Raw genomic sequence first — 27175 nt, forward strand, 5'->3', positions numbered from 1 at the left:
TGTGAAATATGAAAAATATGAGATATTTTTCTGGGCAATATGAATCCCTTTGTGGATCTCTTGTTCTGTCTTCAATTGCTTTGACCAATGTCCTTTTTACATTAATGATAAAATATAACTTTTTCAATAAAGAGAATGCAAGTGACCTTGATAGTTGGAAAAATAAGACTATCAGAAAGCTGAGGGACAATGGCAGCTTCGTAGCCATGATGTGATGCGGCGGGGAGTGACTTCAACTTCTTTACCGATCTTCATTGTTTATAGGATGAGAAGTGGCCAATGCAAAGGCAGAAGCAATTGGGCTTGGTCAACAGAAGTATTTCTAGATGATACATGTTAAGGAAAATGTCAGAAAAGGCAAAGAGGAGTTTAGGGATCTCAACTACTGGTATCAAGGGAGAATTGGCGGCACCGTTTTTTCCCCTCTGTACTAAACAAACCAGAGATGTATTATGTCTGTGTGTGTTTGTGTCAACTTGCTCATTTCAGTGCATGAGTAAAGATGTATTATACTTAGATTACTTTTTAATGTCTCCTGCTGTAGGATCTGAGATGGTTAATTTTGATGGAAAGAGCTCCTTGCTATACACATTTAATCAGAAATCCGTGAGTCCAACAAAAGATGTTATTTCTTTGAAATTTAAAACCAGGCAGACTGATGGGATTCTACTCCACAGAGAAGGACAAAATGGCAAACACATCACCCTGGAGTTAGTTAAAGGAAAACTCATCTTATCCCTTAATTCAGGTAAGAAACTATAAGTGGGTGTTTTCGAAAATATGCTTATGTAGATGAAAGTATCTTTTTATACTTAGTTTTTCACAGTTAAGTAGTTAATTTATCCTGAACAGAACACTTTTGAGAAAGAAAGAAGACCCTATAAATAATTACTCTGAAGCAATAGGTGTGAACCAGAACGGTCTAGGCAAATGGAACCATGGTCGCTCCACAGTTGAGGTGTACTATAGACAAAATGCATGTATCCTGAATATACGTTACTGTAAGAAGTTTTATAGCTTGATAATTGTATAAGACATGTAAAGACATGTAAAGACATGTTTTATAGCTTGATAATTGTGTAAGACATGTAAAGACATATAAAGACATGTAAAAATTTTATAGCTTGATAATTGTATAAGACATGTAAATAACCTGGTTCAGTAAATAACCTGGTAATATTGTGAAGTTCAGTAAATAACCTGGTAATGTTGTAAAGACAAGGGTGGGTCACTGAATTTATGAGGTAGTACTGTACATGAGGTTCTAGGAAGAAGATATTTTTAAGAAAAATGAAAATGCAATAATTAATAATAATAAAAACATGAAACAGAAGAAATCATTCACGAATGAGAGAAGGTCGTATATAAGGCTAAGATAAAAGCAGCTGACCAGTTCTCGGGATAGAAGGATGTAAGGAAAGTAATTGGGAGAAGTGCTGGCCTCCCACATGGCAGCCATATTGAGTTGGATGGAGTGGTTCATTTGCTTCTCCTGTCCTTCTAGGCCATGCTAACCTGCCCTCCCCTGACACCCGTGCGACCCTCACCCTGGGCAGCCTGCTGGATGACCAGCACTGGCATTCAGTCCTCATCGAGCTCCTGAATACACATGTCAACTTCACCGTGGACAGGCACACTCAGCATTTCCAGGCAAAGGGCGAGTCCAGCTATTTGGATCTTGATTATGAGGTGTGAACATGACTTTTTAAGTATTACAGATTTTATTATTTAAATGCACCATAACCTTCTAAGAAAATACCGCGATGCAGAGACATTCCGTTTGCTAGTAATTTGGAATGTTTTTTAGAAACGTTTCCCACGGGTGACGTCGGCATGGTGGGAGATATACATGTGCACTGTGGAAACGGTGTAGCACTCATAGGTGTTAGTTTTCATATGAGAGGAAGTAGTCACTAAATCTGGGAGATGTGTAGACGAAGAGCTATTGGTAGGAAAGGTGGCACGTGAAAATGCATTTGTTCGGACAGTTCTTCTGTGTTACATCTGGTGTTGGCTGTGAACCTTTCCCTCGGAGATTTCTTTGTGTTTTAGGGCAATCCTAAACAGAATTAGCAATCTAGGGTACTTTGGAGAAGTAATCAACATATATTCCAACCTGCTTTTTCGAGGAACAAGCGAGCCAAAAGCACGCGATTCAAAATACTGTTTCTTGGGATACTTACAGGCTCAACATATTCACAGCACGTTGCCTACTCATATCTAACCTGCACTGAAGTGCACCTTTTGTTCTGCCAGTTCTGCTCAGCACATCTATCAGAGCAAATGGGAGGATTTCAACATCCATTTAGTATAAGTGGCCTCAGCAGAGGAGACCAGCTGGAGAGCCTGGTCCTGAATGAGATTATCAATGGCTTCATTATTCTAACCTATCAGCAGCATCATGGCAAAGACCAGGACCCTGAAGTCTGGGTTCTAGAAAGGTTTATAAAATAGAATGTCAACACAGTCAGCTGCATTGTCACACAGATCAAGAGTGACCGTGGAAATGAATGTACAATATTCCCCGTCAACTGAAGTGACATAGCCATTTGAGTAGCAAATTGCAAGAAGGGGTATTTAACCTACTTATCTAAATATAATAAAGAAAGCATTGGTACATCGACATCTAAAACTTCACTTGAAATTAACATGATAATGTTAAAATAATGCCAGATAGATTTGAGGCAATTATCCTGTACCTGCTAAGCATAAATGTTTTAGGCAGATAATCAGAAAATCATTAAACAATATTATTTATGTCATTTTTTTCTTTCTAAGATCAGCTTTGGAGGGATTCCTGGACACGGAAAATCAGTGGCATTCCCACATAAAAACTTTCACGGCTGCTTTGAAAATCTCTACTATAATGGAGTGGATGTCATTGAATTGTCCAAGAAACACAAACCACAGATCCTCATCATGGTAAGAAAGTGTATATGCAAGGTCTAGAGAAAAGGGAACTGCAGCTTGTCTGATTGATCCAGTCTTAGAATATGTTTCTTCTGAAGGCAGGGGATGTGCCAATCATATATGCCTTTTAGTTCATATTTGACTTAATTAACTAATTAGTTAATTTAATTTTTAAATTTAATTTTTTAAAATTTTAGTTCCAGTTAGTTAACATACAGCATAAAATATTAGTTTCAGGTGTACAATTTAGGGATTCAACACTTCCATACATCACCCGGTGCTCATCACAAGTGCCCTCCCTTCATCCCCATCAGGTTTCTCAGTTTTTACACGTGTATGGAAACAGATGCATGCTTTTGCAAATATGTCACAGTGCGTTCGAATAAAGACTTTTCAGTGCAGGGTCTCTGTTTGTGATTGATTTCCTCTTGCTTCTTTCTCCTGTTACTGAACTCCAAGTTCAGCTGCCTGTCACTCGCTCGAAGGGCCAATACTCCAGAGATGAATTTTGATTGGAAAAGAATTTGAGCTTAATTTAATTTGAGGCCAGCAACCTGGAGAGAAGGTGGACTCTTGTTCAAAGGCCAACTGCAAGGTTTCTGCCAGGGGTTTTTAGAGGGTTTAGGAGTTCGTCAATAAAGGGAGAGCGGTGGTCTGCAGCGTCTCTTGATCACGTGCAGACTCCATTATGCTGGCCACAAACCTTATCTCAGTGCTCAGGGGCTCTCCGGTTCCTCTTTTGTGATGTGCAGAAATGCTCGTTGTTTCAGCAAAGGGAGGCAAAGCCCACAGACACACAAAGGGAGGTTAGTAAAATCATTCGTGTGACCTAAAACAGAAAAACATTTTACCAGAAAAGTTGCTGGCTTTTCAGAAGGTAGATGTGGCTTTAGGCAGGCAGCTGGGAAAGTTCAGGTCCTTCTATCGTCAAGGCCAGGGGTCTGTCTGCTATGGATCTGGGACCTTAGGTCAGCAAGTAAGGAGTGTGTTATCTTGAAGCAGCTTAGCCCCTGTCGGAGTGTTGCCACATTTCCATCTCTCCACACGGCTGCAGGCCCTCCACCCGGGCTGGCGTGTTACTAAGCTAGCATCTGTCCTTCCATGTTTGGTTCATTATAACTGAATTCTCGACGGATCAGTGGCCTCAGCTTCACACGCATAATTGTGAATATTGATGCCTCCGTATCTAGCATCGTTTACAGAAATGGGATTGTTTTATGTAAGCTTTTCTCCATCTCGATTTTCTAACTCAGCTAAACCTTGTGTAAATGCTTTTTTTTAAAAAAAGATTTATTTATTTGAGAGAGAGAGAGAGAGAGAGTGAGAGCGTGAAGGGTGAGGGGCAGAGGGAGAGGAAGAGAGGGGATCTCAAGCAGACTCCACACTCAGCGCAGAGTCCGTCCCGGGGCTGGATCCAGGACCCTGAGATCATGACCTGAGCCAAAATCAAGAGACAGACGCTCAACTGACTGAGCCACCCAGGCGCCCCTAGCCTTGTAGGAATTCTTTCCAGCCATCAGCTGCAGCTCTCTGTTGTAATGGCTGCTCAGGGTTCCATTAGGAAAGTTATCTCCTAATCAAGACGTTTGCTTTATTTCTGCTTCTGTTTTACCACAAATAGGCAATCACACCTCTGTTTTCAGATACTGGGTCTTTTATTCTGATGGCAGAGGTTTCAGGTGTAGAATTTCCCGGTTGAAAGTTTTATATAGCTTTCGATTTTAATAAATGTTGTTGGGTTGTTTTCCAAGAAAAACCTGTAACATGACATTTGTCACCAGCAATGTACGACAGAGCCCTCCCCTCATGTTTCAAGCAGCCACACGTCGTCAGACAGCTCTCAGGCTCTTGCCAGCTCAGTGGACATGAACTAATACCTGATTGTTACTATCTGACTCCTGATGAATGAAATAACCTTTTGTCTGTTTAGATTTGCTTTTCTGGTGATTGTTGATTCTTATTCTTTTGCCATTTTTAATTTTATTAATTTTTTTTCTTGTCAATTTATAAGAGTTTTTTTTAAAGATATTATTTATTTATTTAGAGAGAGAGCGCGCATGGGGGAGGGGCAGAGGGAGAGAAATTTCAGGACCCTGAGATCATGATCTGAGCCAAAATCAAGAGTCGGTCACTCAACCGACTGAGCCACCCAGGTGCCCCAATTTATAAGAGAGTTTTATGTTTGATAGGTTACCCTTTTTCACCCATGATCCAAATATTTTTTCAGATTAATCAATTTTATATTAAATATAAGATCATGTTATAATTATATATTATATATTGTATCTTTTATATTAAATGTGATATGCTATGTTGAGTATATAAATGTTTTTATTTATATGTGGTCAATGTGTCTATGTATTTTTTTTTTATAGCTTTGTAATATTCGGTCTTGCTTTGGAATGCTTCTAAAAACCTAGACTCTAGATATAGTCTCATGGATTTTCCCATAAAAAGTTTTAAGTTGGTTTTACTTATTTTAAAATTGAAAAAAAATTAAGTCTTTGATTGTCTAGGATTTATCCTTTATGTGGATCAGTTGAAATTTTATGCCTTATGGGTACCCATTTGTGCCTGCACTATTTAGTAACTAGGCCCAACCTTTGTTCACAGGGTTGAATCATACCTTTCATTACATACTGGCTGGACATATATTCTCAGGTCTTTCTGTGGGTTAGTTATTGGGCTCTGCTGCTGTGTTTATTCCTACACCAATACCATATTGACTTGATTACAGTGCTTTTATCATATGTATGCTTTGGTATCTGCTATTTAAGTCCCATCTTACTGTATTTCTTTGCATGATATATTTTGGAGAGGAAGGGCAATGTTTGGGCCTATGTTCCTCTGGAATTTATGAAAATTTATCCAATCTCAGGAAAAATTCTTGTAGAGATTTTTTTCTTTAAGATTTTATTTATTTACTTGAGAGAGAGAGAGAGAGCACAAGCAGGGAGAGAGGCAGAGGGAGAGGGAGAAGCAGGCTCCCTGCTGAGCTGGGAGCCCAACGTGGGGCTCGATCCCAGGACCCCGGGATCATGACCTGAGCCGAAGGCAGCCGCTTAACCGACTGAGCCACCCGGGCGCCCCACTTGTAGAGATCTTAACTGGAGTTACTTTAAGAACTTAAGTTCCTTCTTTCCAAGCACTATGATTAAAAATAAGTTTGCTCCTGGAGCAATAGACATAATCTAAAGATAAAAGTTGTGTTTTTTTGTAAAATAGAATGAAATAAAAATAACAACCGCCTGCCAGGCAGGTCAGACGTTAGGCTGGGTGAATGCACTGGCTGACACGGCCCATGCAAGCTTCAGAGAGGCAGCCAGCCAGCCCTTGGGATGGCCAGGCCGGCCACATCCTTTCTGTCAGATCAGTCAAAGCTCGCGGCCCACCTAAGTCAGATGTACATGTCACCTGAGTGACAGACCTATAAGCACGTTTACACAACCAAGGAGAGTGCAGGAAAGTTCTCGGAGTATGTGGTTCTTGGTGCTGAGCTTCATACTGGATATAAATGTCTAATACCTCGAGGGAAGATATCTGTCTCCTCTGTTGTATCCCTTGCCCAGCACGAGGACTGGGAAAGAGATTCCTTTGCCGATGTCCAGAAATGGAGGAGACACAGCTTCCCTAAAAGACTCAGAAATACGTTTGCCCAGTTAGGGCAGTGCTGTGGTTTGAGGGACCTATCAGATAAATCTGGATTTAAGTTGGATGGGGAGCCTAGTTCTTAAGTCCTAGTTTGCTAGAAGGTTGATAGGAAACTGCAAATCTTGGAAAGCCCATTGTTAATGAAGTAAAGTTGTCCCTCCTGCCCCTTCCTAAATCCTCTTCCACTGTATCCACAGGGAAATGTGTCCTTCTCGTGCTCACACCCTCAAATTGTGCCCGTGACTTTTCTGAGCTCCAGGAGTTACTTGGCTCTGCCGGGCTCCGCTGGAGAGGACAAGGTGTCGGTCGCTTTCCAGTTTCGAACGTGGAACAGGGCAGGACTGCTGCTGACCTCTCAGTTTCGACACGGGCCAGGGGCTCTCATCCTCGTTCTTAATGATGGAAAACTCAAGCTGAGTCTCTCCCAACCTGGACATCCGGCGAGGGACGTCACAGCAGGTAATAAGCGTTTGCCATGACTGCACCGTTCTTCCGTCATCTCTGCAATAAATGAGCAACTGAATCAATAAGATATTCGTAATCCTTCTAGAAGGAACTAGATTTCTTTTACTTTTGAACTAGGTATCTCCAGGCTGTTGGTGTGTGAGTCAGTGTGACACAAAGTTGGCTACATCACACATACCTATCAAAAAGTTTAAAAAATAACTTATTTATAAATTGATGGTTAGTAATTGGCAGTCAACTTGAAATACTGGAACACAGTAGCCTAAGCCTGAATCCTCTTGAGAAAATAGGTTTCTTATAACTGTCTTTTGAACCTATACACACTCTGGTCTTCATAATATTTGAAGTTACGATTTTTCCCTTTTTTGTGAGCACTCCTGCTTCCTTTGGGAATCCCTGTTTTGGATAAGTTTCTTAGAACTTGGGTGAATGTTCTGCTCATCTTCCAAGAAGGACCCACGTTTCTAAACTGACTTCCAGAGTCATGTTATCGTTGGACTCTGGGGACTCTTTTGCATTTGAGCTGATGAAAATTTAAACCCAGGCAGGTGTCATTCCACGAATGTTGAATATGGAAGAACATCTTGCCTGACACAGGGTTACCAGGTCGGGATTGAAAGCCGGGAATGAAACTTAGCTTTCTGTTTCTCTTTATAAATGAAAAAAATCTGACCACCGGCGTACGGAGTTTCCTTGTGGACCTCAACAAATGAACAGAGCCAAGAGTGTCAAGTCCGATTTAGGAAATCGCTTCAATCTTGGTTTGTGTAGATTTATAAGCCACGTGTCGCATTAACTAAAAGGGATAGTTTTACTGTTGCTTCATGTGAGTACACACTGTTCTCCCTTCCACCACACGGGTATGAGTTACTTAACTTTTTTTGAAGGCCGGCACTGAAATATTACACAAATGTTTTATTGCATTGATTTTTAAGCTTTTACAGTGCAATGTGTTAATTTCCAAAAGCAAACCAGAGGTGAATTTTTCTTGCTGCCTTTTTTAGAAGCATTTGAGGGGTGATATTTTTTACATTTGAAATACAGGCATGCCTCAGAGATATTTGGGTTTGGTTCCAGACCAAATATTGCAATAAAGCAAATTAAATGAATTTTTTTGGTTTCCCTGCACATATAAAAGTTATGTCTACAATATACTGTGGTCTATTAAATGTGCAGTAGCTTTATGTCTGGAAAAACAAATATATGTACCTTAATTAAAAAATATTTTATTGCTAAAAAATGCTGTTACCTGAGCTTTTAGCAAGTTGTAATCACTGATCACAGATCACCATCACAAATGTCATAGTAATGAAAAAGTTTGAAAGATTTGTGACACAGAGACACAGAGTGGGCAGATGCTGTTGGAAAAATGTTCCTGAGAGGACACGCTCTGGGCAAGTTGCCACGAACCTTCAGTTTGTAAAAGGTGTGATCTCTGCAAAGCACATAAAGAAAAGCCCAGTAAAACGAGATGCAGCAGTACGTGGAAAACGAGACAGATTGCAGTTGGTTTTTCATTTCAAACCTTGTATGAAGTACAAAAGCCCCTACCAAACCAAGAACCACGTTTTAAATTACGTTTAAATTTTAATTTTAAAAGTAAATCGCATTAAATGCATTTTTCCAGCTTTTAGATCCTTCTTCCTAATAGTTAACCTCAATATGTTTTTGAAGGGATCTAGAAAGGTGCAAAGGTGTATAATCTAGTGTGTGTGTTTTTATGGAACTGGGCCTGCGGAGCGTGGTGGGAACAGAAGGGCAGTGGAGGAGGGAGGAAGCGTGCATCACCTTTCTGCAGGAAAAGACACAGCCCCACCCTTTCCCGAAGGGCCTCAACTGCCCGGGCATTATTCTGTCATGAGGATAGATTTGACACAAGCCAGTGGGGGTGGTGAGTGAGAGGACTCACCTCCCAGGCTCATTTCCAGAACTGCCTCTGCTGCTAGAACTGACGGGCTCCATGAGCGGCACCTGTGTTCTCTGCTAGCCTCAGGTCCTCGTCTTTGAAGTGACACCAGTGTGACCGATGGTAGAAGCAATGATGCTGCGTCTACGAACCGTCAGCCCAGTACCTGCTAGTCAGCAACCACTCTGTAACTTTTAGTTCTCATGATTCCAAAACTAATGCTGCGACCATCAACCGCCCCGCCCAGAAACCTTTGCGGGGCTGGGCAGGAGCGCAAATCAGAAACAGTCTATCCTCCCTTCTCCATCCATCTTTTAGTCTCCCATGCCTGGGAGACATGCCGTCCTTCCATCAGAAGCGGGGAGGGTAGAACATACATAAAAGAAACACAAAGGGTGAGAATTATAATGGGTAGAAACAGAGAATGAACATAAGTGCAGGCATTTCACTTTTAAATGAGCATGTCCAATTTTATTAAAAACAGTCTTTTATTATAGAGGCAAATGGCATCTATTACCTGTTCAAGGAGATATTCTGGAGTGTTTTCTGCAAGTTCTCCCATGAAATAACTCTATGTCCTAGACAGATGGGTAGGTGGCGGGGGGGGGGGGGGGGAAGGGAGCGGGAGGGAGTATTTCACACACCAAATTAAATACTGGGTTTTAATATCAGATTTTAAACGGGTGTGGTTACCATGCTGACAGATAATGCTATGTAAGCTTTAAAAAAGAGGGCACGCTCTGCATGGAGCACAGGGTGTTATACTCAAACAATGAACCATGGAACACTACATCAAAAACCAATTAGGTAATGTATGGTGATTAACATAACAATAAAAAAGTAAAAAAATAAAATAAAATCAATACTGAATGACAGGAGTGGAAGGAACATTCACAGATTCTTGTTTTTTAGCTTTAGCTCTTTTCTTTAGCTCCAGGGCTGGGGGATTTCCTTCAGAACCAGTGTCATCACCGAAATCCTCCTTATTCTGTTCTCGGCTTTCTCATCATTGTTCATGAACCTAACCAGTGTTGAGTCTTTGGAACAGTTTTGGCTTCACAAATATGACACAGAAAGTGAGAGTCTGGCATTTTTATCATACTGAATGTGTGTACACAGCCAAGAGCTGAAGTGACTGTTAGTGACTTTAAAACTGTCCCCTCCCTGAAAGTGTGTGCTGGGAAGTACCATCGCTCATATTTCACAGCCTGAGGAGAACAAAGGTATCGCTATTTTTACAGTAGGGTCTATGACCTTCAGGGTCAGGTCAGAAACATATTTCTCACGCACGCGGATCTCGAGTCCATGTCAACGTCACTGATGAGAGATCAAGCAAAACCAAAAAAGATGTATTTTAATTTTAATTTCTAATTGCAGTATAGTTGACATATTGAAGAGCATTTGAGGGACATGGATTTACGTGGTTGATTGGGTTACTTGGGCCAAACTCTGATATTAAATTAAATATGACTGGTTAACTTTCTACCGGAAACATGGCCATATTTTCTTTGGGGCCAATACCCCCATGAGCTATAAAATAACTCCTGATTCTTGCAGGTTGACTTCCAAACTTAGACGGCTCTAAGCAGTCTGTAACTTTATCATTTGTAAGAGATATAGGCTGATATATCGGGACAGTTCCCTAAGATGATCAGATTAGAGTCAAGCAGGCTCATGAGCATACTCAGGCATGACATCAAAGAAATCAAACGATTATCACTTTGTTGTTTTTAAATGAGCTAAAGTGTTTCTTTATGACCTCCTACCCTGGTGGCCAAGACAATTTCTAAAGATTCTAATTGTTCACTCGGCTCCTTCAGAGCAACAGGTATCTTTGTGGGTGTGGAAGTGGCCGTGACCTCCCCGTGGAGGGGAGGAATCCCTTACCTTTGAACGAATGACATCCACCACATCAGAGCAGAAACCGCAGCAAGATTCTGCCAAGTACCTTTGTTTCTCAGCCATGAGGCAGAAATGGGGCCATCCAGTAGCCTCAGTCCTGTGTGAATAAATACTGGGGGCACAGAGAGCAGAGCCCCGACTGGCCTAGGACCAGAGCGACAACCAAACCCTTAATTGTTCCTCACCGAAACTCAGGGATTATTTGCTTTGACAAAATAATCTAGTAGATACTAAGTAACAAACTCTGGGGTACCTACTATTTACTGATTTGTCTTCTGCATGACACAGCATTGGATTTCCATTAAGACCTGGCCAGGAAGTGTGCAGGAGACGCTAAAGTCACATGCAGTTGGTCGCCGCTGGGCAGTGGTTCAACCACATGTCCAGCCCTAACTCCATCACTTTAATAAAAAAAATAGATATTTTGCCTCATGGATTCAAGAGACAGTGGCTGCTTTAGGGGGGACTAATATCAGTTTTTCAGAATAATAACATAACAATAGCTGGAATGTGCCTTAACAAATTTGGGAAAACAGAAAATGGAAAAATGACATAAAATGAAAGCAAACACAATTCTCTCACCCAAAAGTTGATGTTAATATTTAAGAATATTTCCTACCAGTCTTTGTCCATTTTTAGACAGTGATTTTATGCAGTGATTGAGTATGCATACACGCATGCTTTAATGTGATACTATTTTAACTTTACATTTTGTTCAAGGAATTTTCATGTTTTATTAATACTTAAGTTGCTGATACATTTTTCTGAAGAGTTATATTGATATATATGATATATTTTTCTAAATAGTCTACCAAGGTTATATATAGTAATAATACAGCTAAATAACCTGGTGGGTTTCAGGTGAATTCGTGGTGGTCTTTGGTAGGTGGTCTTAGATCTTCATCATATTGTTTTCAAGCATGGCTCTGTTTAGAAACATCTATAGGGTTTTTAGGAATCTCTTTTACCTGATTTTGTTTACCTCCAGGTGCTGGATTAAGTGATGGGCAGTGGCATTCAGTGTCCTTATCATTGAAAGGAAATCATCTGAGTGTGATGGTGGATGGTGAGGCAGCCTCTGGGGCTCATTCCCTGCGTGGGCAGATTGATTCAGGGGACATCTATTATTTGGGCGGTAAGTGAAAGGAACTGGCTTTGTTGGCAATCAAACCATCCTTGTCTTTCCAGCTCCTGTCTTCTAAGACAACTGACAATTTTAAATGAAGATTAATACTGAAGAATGATCTTTCTCTTTCAGTTATAGTCAATGAGAGTGTTGAGCAAAGACAATACATTTTTTTAAAGATTTATTTGTTTATTTTAGAGAGAAAGAGAGAGCACGAGTGGGAGGGACAGAGGGAGAGGGAGAGAGAATCCCAAGCAGACTCCCCATTGAGTGTGGAGCTCAGCAGGGGGCTTGATCATGACCTGAGCTGAAACCAAGAGTAGGTTGCTTAACCTACTGTGCCACCCAGATGCCCCGGACAAAGGCAATAAATTATGGCCTAAAATGCAGGTCTATGGGTGGACTTGTTTAGATGTGCATTTGCTATGATTGGTTTTAAATTTAGCACTTGTTTTCACTGCAGTCACCTGGGAAGCTTCCACAATGCTAGTGCCTAGCTCCATCCCCAGAGATCCTGATTTCTCTGGTCTGAAGCCCGGGGAACATGCTCTCCAGGTGACTCTATATGCCGGCAACTTTGAGGGTCCTTGTTCTCTGTTTCTTACCTTTCGTACTTTGCTGTAGAGTATTTTACTAAGGCCAAATGACCCTTAGAACCTTTTCTTCAGGTTTTTATGTGACAACTTTCTTGCTGCACGTGGGTGGTCTTCTTTCTGTTAGCCACTCTGCTCCCCGAGGAGCCCAGGTCCTCAGGTGTGGCCCGGGACCCAGCAGTGCAAGCTAGTCACAGATGCAGACGTAGCCCCCCTGACTTCCTGAACCAGAATGTGCATTTCCCCCAGATCCCCAGCTGGTCTGTTGCCCTAAAGTTTAGGAAGCATTCTGTTGCCCACTGTCCGCACAGAAGGGCACCCTTATACACCACAGAGAAAGAAATGAATTTAATGGCTACTGATGTTCACCCCCTACTTTGTGATGAACTTTACCAAGACAACACCAGGCCATCTCTCCGGACTGTAGGAGATGGAGTGTTTGCCTGTTCGGTAGATGTTGGACTGAGTCTGTCCAGGATCCGTTCAGCCAGGGAGGGGGAGCTACTGAGGGTAATGAATCTCCATTCCTGAGGCATTCAAGTGAAAAATCCTGAGCCACCAGAAGCTTAGGCCTGTCAATTGTAAGACTTATTTCTAATCTTGGCTTGAAGCCATCCTTGATATTATTCCTGTTTTGCATTTTATAGTTGTTTCTTTCCAAAATAAGTTTGGAATCATGGTGGAGATAACTTGATAGACCAACAAGAAAGTATAAAATCCTCCCTAAGAATTGACAATAAGCACACAAACCGTGCATCAGGGTGTTTAATCTTTCAAGCCCCCTAAAGCAAGCATCACTGTGAACGTGGAGTAGTGCCAGGAGCATTAAAAGATTGGATTGCTTGCTTTCCTTGCCTGCTAAATATGGTGCATTTCTGACCCAGATAGTTTTTTAAACCTTTTATAGCTCTGCAGAGGAGCAGATTCCTTCAACACTAAATGAAGAATTTATCCAGGAGCTATAACTTTAAAGGTAAAAGATTTTGAAGCATTAAAAGGGATAGGAAGAAAAATCCTTGCTGTATTGTTTAATGATGTAAAATAGAATGCTTGTTATTTTGTATTAAAAAGTAAAGAAAAATACTTTCCAAAACCACAGAATCTTCTCTCATATTTGAGCATTCTGCATGTTCCAAATGTACAATGCACAGCTACCTGAGAATAGGTACTTTCCATAAATATTTACATGTTGATATGATATGAATCAGTTGTTACTATGTAATATATGTATATATTTTAAAATACTATTCATGTTTCTTGAAAGAATATTTATGGGCTAACCCCCTAGTGTACACAATTAAATACTGCAATGCTTTTAAAGCTTCCCTTGCTCCTCTAGATTCTCATTCCCCCAGTTAAGTATTACCCTGCCCCCCCTTTTTACTAATCTTTGTTTGCCTTTTTATTTTTCAATTCAGATATAATCAACATGTAACATCATGTCAGTTTCAGATGTACAGCATAATGACTCAATGTTTGTATATATTGGGAAATGATCCCACAATAACTCTAATTAATATCTATCACCATACATAGTTACAATGTTTTCTTGTGATGGAAACTTTTAAGATCTACTCTCAGCAACTTTTAAACATACAGTAAGGTATTATTAACTGTAGTCACCATGCTGTACATTACATCCCCATGACTTATTTATTTTACAACTGAAAGTTTGTAATTTTTAATGTATTGCTTTTCTTTATAACCTATTATCCATGTAGGTAAATTTAAACAATAATGTTTTGTGTTCCCTTGCTTTTAACTTTACAAATAGGGCACTAATGCATTCTTCTGTGTTCTTTTTATTATTATTGCTATCATTGTAGTTCTATATTAGTTTTTGAGATCCAAACCTGTGAATATTTATAGGTAAAGTTAATTAATTTTTACTGCCCTGTGGTTTTAGATGTATATTATACCATGTTTTACTTATTAAATCCACCCTCCCATTTTACTGTTGAGCGACAATTTGATTGTGCCCCATTTTTTTTGCTATTATAAAAAATGCGATAAATATTCTACAGCTGCCAAGAATCATCTTGCCAGTGATTTTAAAATTTTCCTTATGTACAAATTATCAAGCTTTCCTAATATGCATAGTCAACTTAATGAAACAAACTTTAGGTTGTTTCCAGCTTTTGGTCTACGGAAGGACCCTAGAGATTTGGAGGCAATGTGTTGGAAAAAAAAAAACATAATAGACTTTTCTTATGTATTTTCATAAAATTGTGTTGATGTGCAGAAAAACTGTCTCATTAGTATAGTTTCCAATAACAAATAGTGTTTCTAAGATGAGCAGAATTACAAAGTTTAAACATCCCATACGAGAGTATAATGACTTTTTTTCTTTACCACTTAGTGCTATTTTTTGGTTGTAATTATAATTTGGCACTGAGTGGCAAAAATAGTATAAGATCTTGCAATCACAGCACATTATCTGTAACTAACGTATAAATTCAGAATGACCTCTGCTCAACTCAGCTGTAAATACCCAGTTGATTCCTACAGAACAATTCCAGGCACTGATTCAAACTAACTTAGTCAACTGTACATTTTATACCAACATAACAGCATGTTTTCCTCCTAGAGGAAGAATATATACTATTTAAACAACTCAACTAATGCCCTCACCAGGCTGCAACAAACACACAAAACCAAAACACACCAACTTACTGATGTTAAATAAAAAGATGAGTATTATTTGTTGTCAAGGAGAAGCAGGAGAGGCAGGTCTAGGACCAGTGAATATGGAGTCCTGATTCTCAATAGATGTGCTATATCCACAAGTTTTATGCACAGGTAATGACTCCCTTGTTCAGAGCCCCTTGTGTCTATGGTCCGTTGGACTTCCCAGCTCTGTTCTGGGGAAAGGGGGGCAGGTCAGTTTCAAATTGAGTGGAAACTCTGAGACCCAAAGACGTCAATGTCAGAGTTATTTTATCCAATCCCAAGAGTGGTGTAGGCCAGTGTGTCTTTAATGATCTTCTTAATTAATGTCCACCAGAACCACAATATGCATCTTGTTAACAATGAAATTCATTTTATCCAATTCATGCTCTGTAGCAATATTTGGTATTCTCGGAAATCAATACCCCATGTTCTGAGACACTCCCTAACCGGTTCTCCCTCCTCTTTCTGTTTCTCCTGATGGAGGTTCAATTGCAAGTTCCCACTCACCATGTGGTCGGTCACACTTTGTTGCAGTGCTTTCCCATAAAGGCAGACTAGTACGTCTTCCTATTACAGTTAGGATGGCCATATAATTTGTTGTCCAAACCAGGACGCTTTAGCTAATGAAGATGATCTCAATAATGATGACAGGACAGCAAGCATAGAGCAGGGCTCTGTGGCTTTCTTTCCATGACAGGGGGTCCTCTCGCAGATTAGCGGCCCTTTTTATATGTCCCGTCAGCACTATGTGATGCAGGTTTCCCTTTTTCCTTTTCTATTTCTTCTCAGTGAGAGCTTTGTTTGTAAATCGTTCTTCCAACAACAGTTTCACTCTACTGTATCATACAGAGTTTTGGTGCCTGCCAGGGAGGGTAGTGGAAAGATGCCCTCTTTTGGATTCCTTTTGTGGAATCTTTGTACTATTCAATAGCACACTTGCACTGCAGAGTTGGGGAATATTAAATTATGTTCCGAATCTCTCAAGTGTCCTTGCGTGTGTGACACATTAGCAGACCAGGGAGCCAATGACTGTAATGAGGTCTCACCTCATGACCCATTCTGGTGTCGTGACATAAAGTGACAATTTCTCCAACATCCTCAGAGGTACTTAAATTTCTGACTCCTTCCGTAGTGATGGACATGTTGTTAACTCAGCAATAAATATCCCCTGTCCACTTTCACTGTCCATCCTGAATCAGGTCATCGAGGAATGACCCTCTGCTATTTTACCATCAGGGCTTCAGGCAATCTTCTGCATGGATGAAAGGATGACTCATGGTCTAGACACGTCTTGGGCCGTGGCACCCCTTGCTTCTTGACCTCTATCTCATAACTGGAACAATGAATTACTTGACGGTTTGACCTTTCCTTCTTAAAGTTCCACTTTGAGAAAGATTTCCTTGTGACCACTGGATTCAGTTGAGGTTTGTTCTTTACAGGAATACTTAGGTACTGCATTTATTTTTTTTTAAATTATTTATTTATTAAAAAAATTTTTTTAGAGAAAGAGAGCGCGTGTGAGCAGGGATGGGTGGGGAGTGACAGAGGGAGAGAGAGAATCTTAAGCAGACTCCATGCCCGTGAAAGGATGCCCGACATGGGGCTCGATCTCACAACTCTGAGTTCATGACCTGAGTGGAAATCAAGAGTTGGATGCCAACTGACTGAGCCACCCAGGCGCCCCAGATACTGCATTGTATTTTAGATGAGTTTGAAGTTTGTGATCTGGAGAAAAGAAAGGTTTATTGATTTAATGTTTCTGATCCTTTATCCTAATGTTCTCAGTTCCTAAGCACTGTGAGTAGAAGTCACCTATAAATAGGATACAAAGATAAACCAGGTGTCATCCAAATATATCCAACCTTTCAGAAATTCTTTTACAAACTGAAATGTGCATATTTTCACATAAAACAAGGAAAAAGTAAAGGGAAACTGGAGAGTTAGGCAGTTCTTTATGATGTAACATTACATTTGAAGTGTCAAAGCCTCTATGAGGCTAATTTATGGGTTTCCACTGTGCTCAACAGTGGGTTTAACCTGATGCAGCCTTGGCTGGTTTTGGTTTATATTTGTCAGGAATTCAAAGCATCCAAGCCTCAGTCACTGAGAGCAGAAGAAAGATGGACTACATGCATTTTGTGGAAATTCTTAGGCAGCAAGCTAGCAGCTGTTGGGCGAGAACAGGAGGAGGCTCTGTCTTCAGTCCCCACCCTTCGAAGGTGCACCAGTGAGCCTCACAACAAAAGTTCAAAGAGAGGGGCATGAAAAACATATAAGTATAATGAGTAAAATCTTTATGAAGTTACTGATTCCAGGGGCTCCTGCGTGGCTTAGTTAAGCATCTGTCTCTTGATTTCAGCTCAGGTCATGATCTCAGGGTCCTGGGATCAAGCTCTGCGTCGGGCTCCGTGCTTGAGTTTCTCTCCCTCTGCCCCTCCTCCCCTCATGCTGTCACTGTCTCTCTCTTTCTTTCTCTCACATAAATAAATGAATCTTTTTTTAAAAAAAGGAAAGAAATTACTGATTTCATTTCATTTAAAAAAATTAGAGCCTTATCAAATAACCTCAAACCCCAGGCTGTAAATATTAACAAAAACTTCCTTAATATTGAAATGATTGGAAAATGATTTTTTAATGATTTTTTTAAAAAAATGAATAGTTATGACTTTGTATCTAACAAGTTAGAAGAAGACATTTTCCTGGAAATTATGTCAATGAGACATAATTGTATAAGGCAAAGAATAAATAAAATAGAGAAGTTTCCCAGGAAGCATAAAATTTACTTCACAATTTCTTGGAATCAAAACAATATTAATTATTAAAAAATGCTGTGCATTTTCATGTTTGCATGTGAAAATAAAGTATTCAATTAAGTGAATGCTTTGTGATTTTACCCCACATTGCTGCAGGTAGGTTCCCCAGGAAGCTGGCTCTCTGCTTGGGAGATTTGTGTACCGTGGCTTAGTGAGGTTAGTTCTCAGAAAAAAACCCCGGTGGGGGGTGAGAGAGCAGCTAGGTTGAACAGAGACAAGGTGAGGTGTGATGCCGTTGCAACAGAAGCCTCAGAAGATCCCACGCAGGCTCTGAAGGAGCTTTGCCCCTCAGGGACGTCCCAGTTGAGGATGTGGGTCGCTGAGCACTCCATTGCATCCGTGGGCACCAGTCATACCACTCTGCGAGACTCAGCTCCCCACAGCCAGGGCAGTTCCTGGGGAGAACCTCAGCCTCAGGCCCAAAAATGAGGGGCATGTGTGTAATGGAGACTAGGCTGAGTCTATAGATTTCCTCCAATTGTGGCCTTTTACCAAAGCATTTACAGTGACAGTGTTCTCTTTCGGGAGCGTTTACTTTCCTCCTGTACAGGGGGAACTTTGCTGTGCTCAAATCAAAGAACCTGTGATTGCTTCAGAGGGCAACTCAGTGGAGGGTGGGAGAGCACACTCCACCCTGCTGGCCCCACACGTGGGGAAGGAGGTGGTTCTGAACCCAGTCGGCTTTGACTTTGATTTCAAAGCTGTGTCCTTGCTCATCATTGTTACAATAGGATTGTCTTCTTGGGAAACCCAGGGGAATAAAATAAAACCACTGTCCAGGAATTGTGGTTTTAATGGTAAAAGATAACCTGAGGCATATTAAAATTTTTAAGGGTATGTTTGAGCAAACATTGATTCAAATCACACAACACCAAAGTAGAAGTGGTTAGGGGTGCTCTGTGGACAGGAGCCAGGGGAAGGACTTATATAGAGAAGGTGTGGAAACAAAGAGAGGAAATTATTGATTGGCTATAGCTTAAAGCCTGGTTGGCTGTCTGAGGTTGGCTGTCCTTAGGTTCCGATTTCAGAACCTTGAGGCATTTACAGGCTCAGATTCTGGTTTGCTCTCCTAGGCCATTAAAGCTTTTGGTGAGTCACCTCGGTCTGATGGCTTCTTTCCTTAATTAATTTAACAGTAATTTACAGCAAGCCAATTAGTGAATGCAGCAGAACTTGTAAAAATTTAACTCTTATTATTGAAAACGATCAAAGCCCATTTCTTTTTGCATGGAATAGTCCATATGCTAATTTTCCTCCATTATTTTCAGTGCCATATCATTGAGATACTTGTTAATTTTGTGTGCGTGTTAATGTTAAAAGGTATTTGACTAAAATGCCTCATTCAGAAACAACTGGAAATGTACGTATAAATTGTTCTTAGATGTCTTTGACCATTTTTAATCAAACATTGTTCTAACTATGCTCGTGCATGCACACACACGCACAGAGAGAGTAGAAATTTCACATACATAATTATTTCTCAAGCATTTTAAATTTCGCAAGTCCTATTAGGCCTGTGATTTTTTTTTTTCTGATTCTGTTGTCCCATAGCCTTTAGTTCATATAGTTTAATATCATGCTAAAAGGAGTGATTTATTCTGGGCGCTTTCAAAAGAGAAATCAAATTCTGCTTAAATTAAATGGGCCTTGACTCTACTGATAGGATTTTACATCCTACCTTTGGCTCATCTGTCCATAAGCCTGGCTCTAGTTGTTATTTCTGTGCTTTACCAAAACCAGTAACGTCTGTTCTCAGCCGTCCACCGCCCCCCGCCATGAGGAGCATGAGCCTTGCAACGCGTGTGGGAAGCCTAATAATCCTCAGGCGTCTGCAAACAGCAGGAGGCAGCAAACTTGCATGTACAAAATCTGTGCACTATTTTGGTCCCGACTGTTGACTTTCTCCTTTGTGTGTCTCCATGTTCATTCAGGCTGTCCCAACAGCAGCTCTGGCCCTGGATGTGGAGGTCCCCTGGCCGGGTTTCAGGGCTGCCTGAGGCTCATCTCCATTGGCGACAAGGCGGTGGACCCCATCACAGTACAGCAGGGGGCGCTGGGGAGTTTCCGTGACCTCCAGATAGACACCTGCGGTCTCACGGACAGGTAAAGCCATCCCATGTCATTTTAGCATTCTTGATTTCAATTTTTTGATAGTAGGTTAAAAACAAATGAACCGCTGAGAGAGAGCACCTCCTTCTAGCCCCTTCTTTCTTCAAGATATCCAATCCGTATGGAAAAGTTATAATTAATTGAAAACAAGAAAATGACAATCTTTAATTTTAAACAATTGCTCCTTTCAAATGATATTTTCTTAGAAGACTCACTGTCATGAATTTTCCTTGTGTATGTCCCCAAGCTACTTAGTTTTTACAGGATCCTATTCGTGGTGCTGTAATTATTGATGGGTGTAAATACTATGAGTATAAATACTTTTAAAAACTCTTCTACTGCACAAAACAGATTAGAATGTTCTAAAGAGATGAGGAATCATCTCGAGGACCAGTAAGTTAAAAGGTACATGTGGTCATCGGGATGCACCCCATGCTCCCTTATCTACGTGGAAAATGAAAAGTAACTCTTCCTCCTGGAAAGGTCGAGCCTTTGGGGATTTCTGGTCACGTAAACACAACAAAGAATGGAAGGAACCCAGTTACCATAGACTGAGCACTGTACCAGTTCAGTGAAGGAGGTAATGGGTGAACAAAAGACACAGGCTTCCAGTTATGAAATAAGTAAGTCGTGGGGGTGTAATGCACAGCGTAACGACTTGAGTTAATACTGTTCTGCGTATCTGAAAGTTGCTGAGAGAGTAGATCTTGAAAGTCCTCATCACAAGAAAAAAAAATTTTGTGACTGTGTGGTGCTGGATGTTAGCTAGACTTACTGTGGTGATCATATCACAATATATACAGCTATGGAAGCATTCTCATCATTCTCTTGTACACCTGAAACTAATATAATGTTATAAGGCAATTATACCTCAATAAAAAAAGAGAGAAGCTTTGAAACACTAGCATGTTAATATCCTTAAGCATTGCAACTTTATTCAAATTGTCTTGTTTGTCATGCTATCTGACTTTCAGTTTTTCTGGCTAAAAGGGATGGCTTAGCTTTAACACATTAAATTTTTTTCTGTGCCTTCTATGTTTGACCTTCCTGAAGTAGGACTGCCTTATGTTCCTGTTGAATAAACGAACACACTCCAGCCACCCTCCCACGTCCGTGCGTGGCCACCCTCTTCAAAGTTCATGCTTTGCAAAGTGCTTTGTGCAGTAAATCTATTCCCAGTTTAACACTAATTGGAATTCCATGTTGTGTCCAATAAACTACAAGTTGCATTGCAATTTGGCAGTGTGTTAGAAAACCATAAATTCCAGTACTTAAAATATTAGCTCATAAGAACTTGGGATTTCTTTAATGCAGATGTTCATGTGTATAGTTTACATTCTATTCATTTGTAGGGGAGAAAAGAGATTCAAAGAATTAGGCAAAAACTCTGAATCCTAATTTTCAGATTTTGAAATGTATGCTGGCATAGAAACTGGCTTCATCTCTAAGTTATAACTTCAGCCAGCTCTGAAATCCTGAATCTTGGTATTGGGAGGGGGTTCAAAAATATTTGCTTGTAGGTAGGGTAGAGCCCTCACCCATGGGAATGGCCATCAGTGGCTCAGGAGAGTCAGGGGTCAGGGGTCAGGGGCCAGGTTGTCAATTCAGTGGTGAAGCTCACAGGAAGTTACTTAAGTGCCCAGGGAATTTCCTCACAAAATATGATGTAATCACACTATTTCTCTTACATAAGAAATGCGTGTTGCCCCTTTGTGCATAAAGGTCTTTTAGCCAAAAACAAAACAAAACAAAACAAAATGAAAAACCAACAGCAAAGTATGCATATGTGTGTGTGTATATATATATGATATATTTATATATATATCACCAAAATAGAAAGGTTTTCCATATCACACCTAAAAATGATTTTTAGAAATATGTACCAACAATGGATGGAGACCTCTGGGATCCAGGGTATTAAGTTACCTTCTCCGCTCAAAGCAGAAATTGAGGTTCATGGCAATGCTGTAAGTGGGTATGAAAAGAGCTATCGGCACTTTGGCTGATATAGTCAATAATTGGAATTTTTTATAGTTTTTATGGCTTAACATCTGAAAACATGTCCTTATTCTCCACTACTAGAAATGTTCATTCTTCCTTAGTGCTTCAGGCCGTACCTACCACCTCCATGTTCAATGCACCATGAAATAGATTCAGGTAAAAAATACGACAAAGCAGCCATCCATGGCCAGGCTCTTGCCGGGTGCTCTGTGCTGAGCCCAGCTATCCACCAGCCTGTCCAGAGCCCAGCCATCCACGAGCCTGTCCAGAGCAAGTCATGGTGTGCTCAGGTGAAGCTGAGATTTATTATTAAAATGCAGGTGATTTTGTAACTCTTATCCATCAGGCATAGGAGTTAATAATTCATGATGCATAATAGCATTCCTGGCCCAACGGCACAGCAGGTTATGAAAAGATGTTTGAAATCTGCTGGGGATATAGGAGACCTTCCTGAGCCACACAAAGACTCATGTACATGGTGCTTTGTCCTCCCGAGGCTCCCATGACACGGGGACAGTGGTGGATTCTTGGGGACAAGGCTTCAAGGACAAGGTTCCTGTGAGGAGGGACCGTGTCTTACACCAGTTGTGTTTTGGACATTAGGATTTCATGTCATATAACTCAGGTTACACAGTCCTTTCCAGGTTTCTTTTAAGATCACAGGAATGCCATCTTGAACACCTCTAGGCATGGACTATACCAATGGGGCCACTTTTCCCACTTCCGTGGACTTTGGCCAGCGTTAATCTTCTAGATGCTAAAGGCAACATCATGCACTATATGTGTTGGTTTTTAGAGATTAGTAGGAAGTTGTGGGGGGTTGTGGAGACATGTGCGAGGGGTACCTAATTTGTGCTGGGATGGGGCAGGCTGTCAGAGAGGAGGGAGAGACACCCACACTGGGGTGGAAGGTGGATCCGTCAGTCAAGTGAGAGAGGCTGGACATCCAGTGAAGGTACAGCCATGTGCCCAAGCCAAAGTGCAGCCATGAGTCTGCCTGTTTGAGCATGGCTACTGTAGAAATTGGGAGTCTGAGGGCGAGGAGCAGGGGCTGGCGAGAGATGGGGCTGCCTGGCTGGGCAGGGGCTACACCACAGAGGCCTGGTGGCCAACTCAAAATCTGGACATTGATCTAAGGTTCCCTGGGAAATCACTGAGGGCTTTATGCTAGGAAGCCACTTGCACAGTTAAACAATACTGCCCACAGGGGAAGATGATTTGGGTGTGGACCGCAGAGAGAGGGTATGTGACCGGGAGGCCAGGTAAAGGGCTGCCTACCCATGTGAGAAAGGATGATTGACTGAAGTAGGGAAGAGAAAAACATAGATGATGTACATGGTGTTTGGTGGATAGAATCACAAGCTGAAGAGCTGCGTGGCTATGGGGGGATGGAGAGGGACCTGTCAGGATGACCCTCAGGTTCTGGCTCGGACAGCTGGATAAAGGGTGGTATCACCACTCAGTGGAATAGTGATGGAGGAGAAGCACGATTTTGGGAGGCACAGAGTCAAGAGGTTTAGTTATTAAATCTTAAGATATTTTGAGAATCATAGAAGTACAAAATCCTAAAGTTGAGAAGAATCTTAAAGGTGACATCTATTGAAGTCTCCATCTCAAAGCAGGGATCTCTTTCTCACTGTAGAGAAGAGGATCCTGCTTCTGTTCCATCTTTCAGGAACGAGACCCTTGCCCATTCACCAAATGCATCACCAGTGTCCTCTGTCCCACCCAGATTTCCACCATGAATCTTCATCTTTCCTGCTCTAAGTCTAGGCATGCTTTACCCCCATATTCTGACAAGTACCCAGTGAATTTCCTGAATTGGCTCGCCTCTAGGCTAAAGTCTGTTCTCTTTGCAATCTTTTAGAGGCCAGGGTGTTAAGCACTATTTCAATCCTGATTGGCCTCCTCCGCATCAACTCTGGCCAGCATCTTCCCTAAATCTGGAAGGGACCTGGTCCATGCACGGTGTGTAGGGTTCATAACCTCCCTTCCCAAAGAAACTGGTACAGACTAAGCTCACCTCATCTGCTTGTAAGCACAGCCAGCACGCTGGACTTGTGGTTCCCACCAACCCCAGGTCTTTGGCAGTGGAGCAGTGTTCAAGTCAGGTTAAGATACGCGCTGGTGTGGGAGTGTGCTGCCGTTTTAGTTTTCTTACTACAGCTGGTACCTCTCTCTGGTCTTCCTTGTGCATGCTGAGTCCTGCCAGGAAAGCAGGAGGTTTGGGGTAAGAAAGCCGACCTCAGGTGTGTAGTCGAGGAAACTGTCCTAAATAGGCCAAGGACATGGGACAACAGTCCCTAAGGGAAGGGCCTGGATGCAGACTGACCTGCCCTCTAATCCTTGGAGGTGAAGAGACATCCTTCTATTTTCCCAAGAAGCGCACCTTCTAGTTCTTGGCATAGAATCAGGTGTCTTCCACTCAAATGCCAGAAGACCTAGCAGGAGAGTGTTTATGTGTGTCCTTTGAAAGAAATTGGGCTCATTTCCAGCATCTTTCTCCCAAACAGCAAAGGAGTGCTAACTGTGTATAGAGTAGAAGTAACCCAAAGTTACCCATTCCTTTGACTCCTTGAGAGAAAGAGGCATTGAGCTCCAGAGGATAATGAGTAATTACATAGCTCCTGTAATTGTATGAGGCTTTTGAGGGACTATATTGAGAGCTTTAACTATATAGCAAGAGAGGCCGTGTGGCTTGTGGGGACCTAGGTAATCTTCCTTTAAATTCATGTGGGTCTTCTTTTCGACATCATTGACAAAGCTGTGATGAATAACATTCCTTTGTAATTACTGGATCATACGTTATTTCTATTTTTACTTTTTGGGGAGCTTCCATACTGTTTCCATAGTTGATACACCAATTTACATTCCCACCAACATTGCACAAGGGTTCCCTTTTCACCACATTCTCCCTAACACTTGTTATTTCTTGTCATTTTGATTCTAGCCATTCTGAGTGGAGTGAGATAATATCTCATTGTAGTTTTGATCTGCATTTCCCTGATGCTGAGCGATGAGCATCTTTTCATGTGTCTGTTGGCCATCTGGATGTCTTCTTGGGCAAACGTCTGTTCAGATTCAGTGCTCATTTTTTAATTTGTTATTTGTTTTTGTGATGTTGAGTTGTATCAATTCTTTATATATTTTGGTTAGTAAGCTCTTATCAGATATATCATTGGCAAATATCCTCTCCCATTCAAAAGGTTGCCTTTTTGTTTTGTTGATGGTTTCCTTCACTGTGAAAAAGTTTTTTAGTTTGATATAGTCCCAGGAGTTTATTTTTGCTTTTGTTTCCCTTGCCTGAGAAGACATGTCTAGGAAAAATATTGCTAAGGTTGATGTGCAAGGGTTTGCTGCCTATGTTTGCTTCTAGGAGTTTTATGGTTTTAGGTCTCAAATTTAGGTCTTTAATCCATTTTGAGTTTATTTTTGTGTATGGTATAAGAAAGTGGTCCAGTTTCATTTTGGCACATGCCTGTCCAGTTTTCCCAACATTTATTGAGGAGACTGTCTTTTCACCATTGTATGTTTTTGCCTCCTTTGCCATAGATTAATTGATCATATGATTGTGGGTTTATTTCTGCACTCTCATTTCTATTCCATTGATCTCTGTGTCTGTTTTTGTGCCAGTACCATACTGTTTTGGTTACTATAGCTTTGTAGTATAGTTTGAAATCTAGACTTATACCTCCAGCTTTGTTCTTCTTTCTCAAGATTTTTTGACTATTCAGGGTCTTTTGTGGTTCCGTACAAATTTTAGGATGTTTTTGTTCTAGTTCTGTGAAAAGTACTACTGGCATTTTGATAGGGACTGCATCCAACAGGTAGATTGCTTTGGGTAGGATGGACATTGTAACAATACTAATTCTTCCAATCCAAGAGCATAGCATGTCTTCCTATTGGTTTGTGTCATCTCTGGTTTCTCTCATCAATATATTACCGTTTTCTGGGTATAGGTCTTTCACTTCCCAAACACTCTTCTAGCCTCTGATGTATCAGTTTGCTAATGCCCCATTTGTGAGAGCAGGTCCCATGCCCAACCCAGGCTGAAGTAGGCTATGCCTCTCAGTGGAAGGATCTGCAGGTCCCACTGCAAGGACATGGAGGTAGGGAGGGGAACAGGTGTGGCTGGCCGCCTGTGGCCATTGCTAGCACTTCGTCTCTCTGATCATGGATGAAACCAATCTTGCCTTATTTGTGAAAAAGCAAACACATTTTTTGATGTAATGCAATGTGTAGAAAATTTATCTGCTGCCAATACAGGACAATTGGTAGCATCTGGTGGGTTTCTTAGTCTGTGGTGGGTATTGCATTAGGAAACCTTCTTGACAGACCCAGCGGGTTTTGTTAATGTCTCATTTTTCTCCTGAAAGCACTGTCAGTACCATGTTTCAGTGTAGCAGGTTAGCGCTAAGATACACATTTTCTCCTGACCGAATGTGGGAAATAGCAGGTGTGTCTGTTTTCTTGTAGGTGTTTGCCCAGCTACTGTGAACACGGGGGCGAATGTTCCCAGTCCTGGGACACCTTCTCCTGTGACTGCGCGCGCACTGGCTACACGGGCGCGACCTGCCATTCCCGTAAGCCTCACGCCTCACTGTTCGGATTTCTGTGCAGTTCTATTTTCCCTTTCTGATTTGGTGCCTATGTGTCTGTATCAGTGCAGCTGTGTGCTAGAAAGCAACAACGAGAACCAGTAGGTATTTTAGAGACTAATTTTTGTCTGGTTCGTTTATTTATTTATTTTAGAGGTGGGGAGGGGCCGGGGGAGAGGGAGGGAGAGAATCCCAGCCCAGTGTGGAGCCCGACATGGGGCTCGATCTCATGACCCTGAGATCATGACCTGAGCCAAAATCAGGAGTCCGATGCTTAACCAACTGAACCACAAGGTGCCCTTGTCTGGTTTATTTTTAATCAATTTTATTTCCTAGTGATGTTAAGGCAGCTTGCAGAAATCCATAGTACCAAATAGGATGGAAAAAAAAAATAGCAGGCAAAGGAAAATAAATATAGGAAGATAAAATAT

The 27175-nt window shown here is 41.2% G+C and overlaps 1 protein-coding gene across 2 annotated transcripts in view; it reads left to right on the forward strand.

The window, feature by feature from the left end:
- The window catches only part of LOC116646755 (contactin-associated protein-like 3), a 174845-nt gene that overhangs the window by 86101 nt on the left and 61569 nt on the right, over positions 1 to 27175 (forward strand). For both annotated transcript variants that reach the window (XM_032427683.1, XM_032427684.1), the window contains exons 5-11: positions 545 to 748; positions 1505 to 1689; positions 2779 to 2922; positions 6759 to 7020; positions 11823 to 11969; positions 19968 to 20139; positions 26623 to 26729. In XM_032427683.1, coding sequence (XP_032283574.1) covers positions 545 to 748; positions 1505 to 1689; positions 2779 to 2922; positions 6759 to 7020; positions 11823 to 11969; positions 19968 to 20139; positions 26623 to 26729 — 1221 coding nt within the window. The remainder of the gene's footprint in view (positions 1 to 544; positions 749 to 1504; positions 1690 to 2778; positions 2923 to 6758; positions 7021 to 11822; positions 11970 to 19967; positions 20140 to 26622; positions 26730 to 27175) is intronic.

The sequence above is a fragment of the Phoca vitulina genome, unplaced genomic scaffold (genome assembly GCF_004348235.1).
Source record: "Phoca vitulina isolate PV1807 unplaced genomic scaffold, GSC_HSeal_1.0 scaffold37, whole genome shotgun sequence".
NCBI classification, from domain to species: domain Eukaryota; kingdom Metazoa; phylum Chordata; class Mammalia; order Carnivora; family Phocidae; genus Phoca; species Phoca vitulina.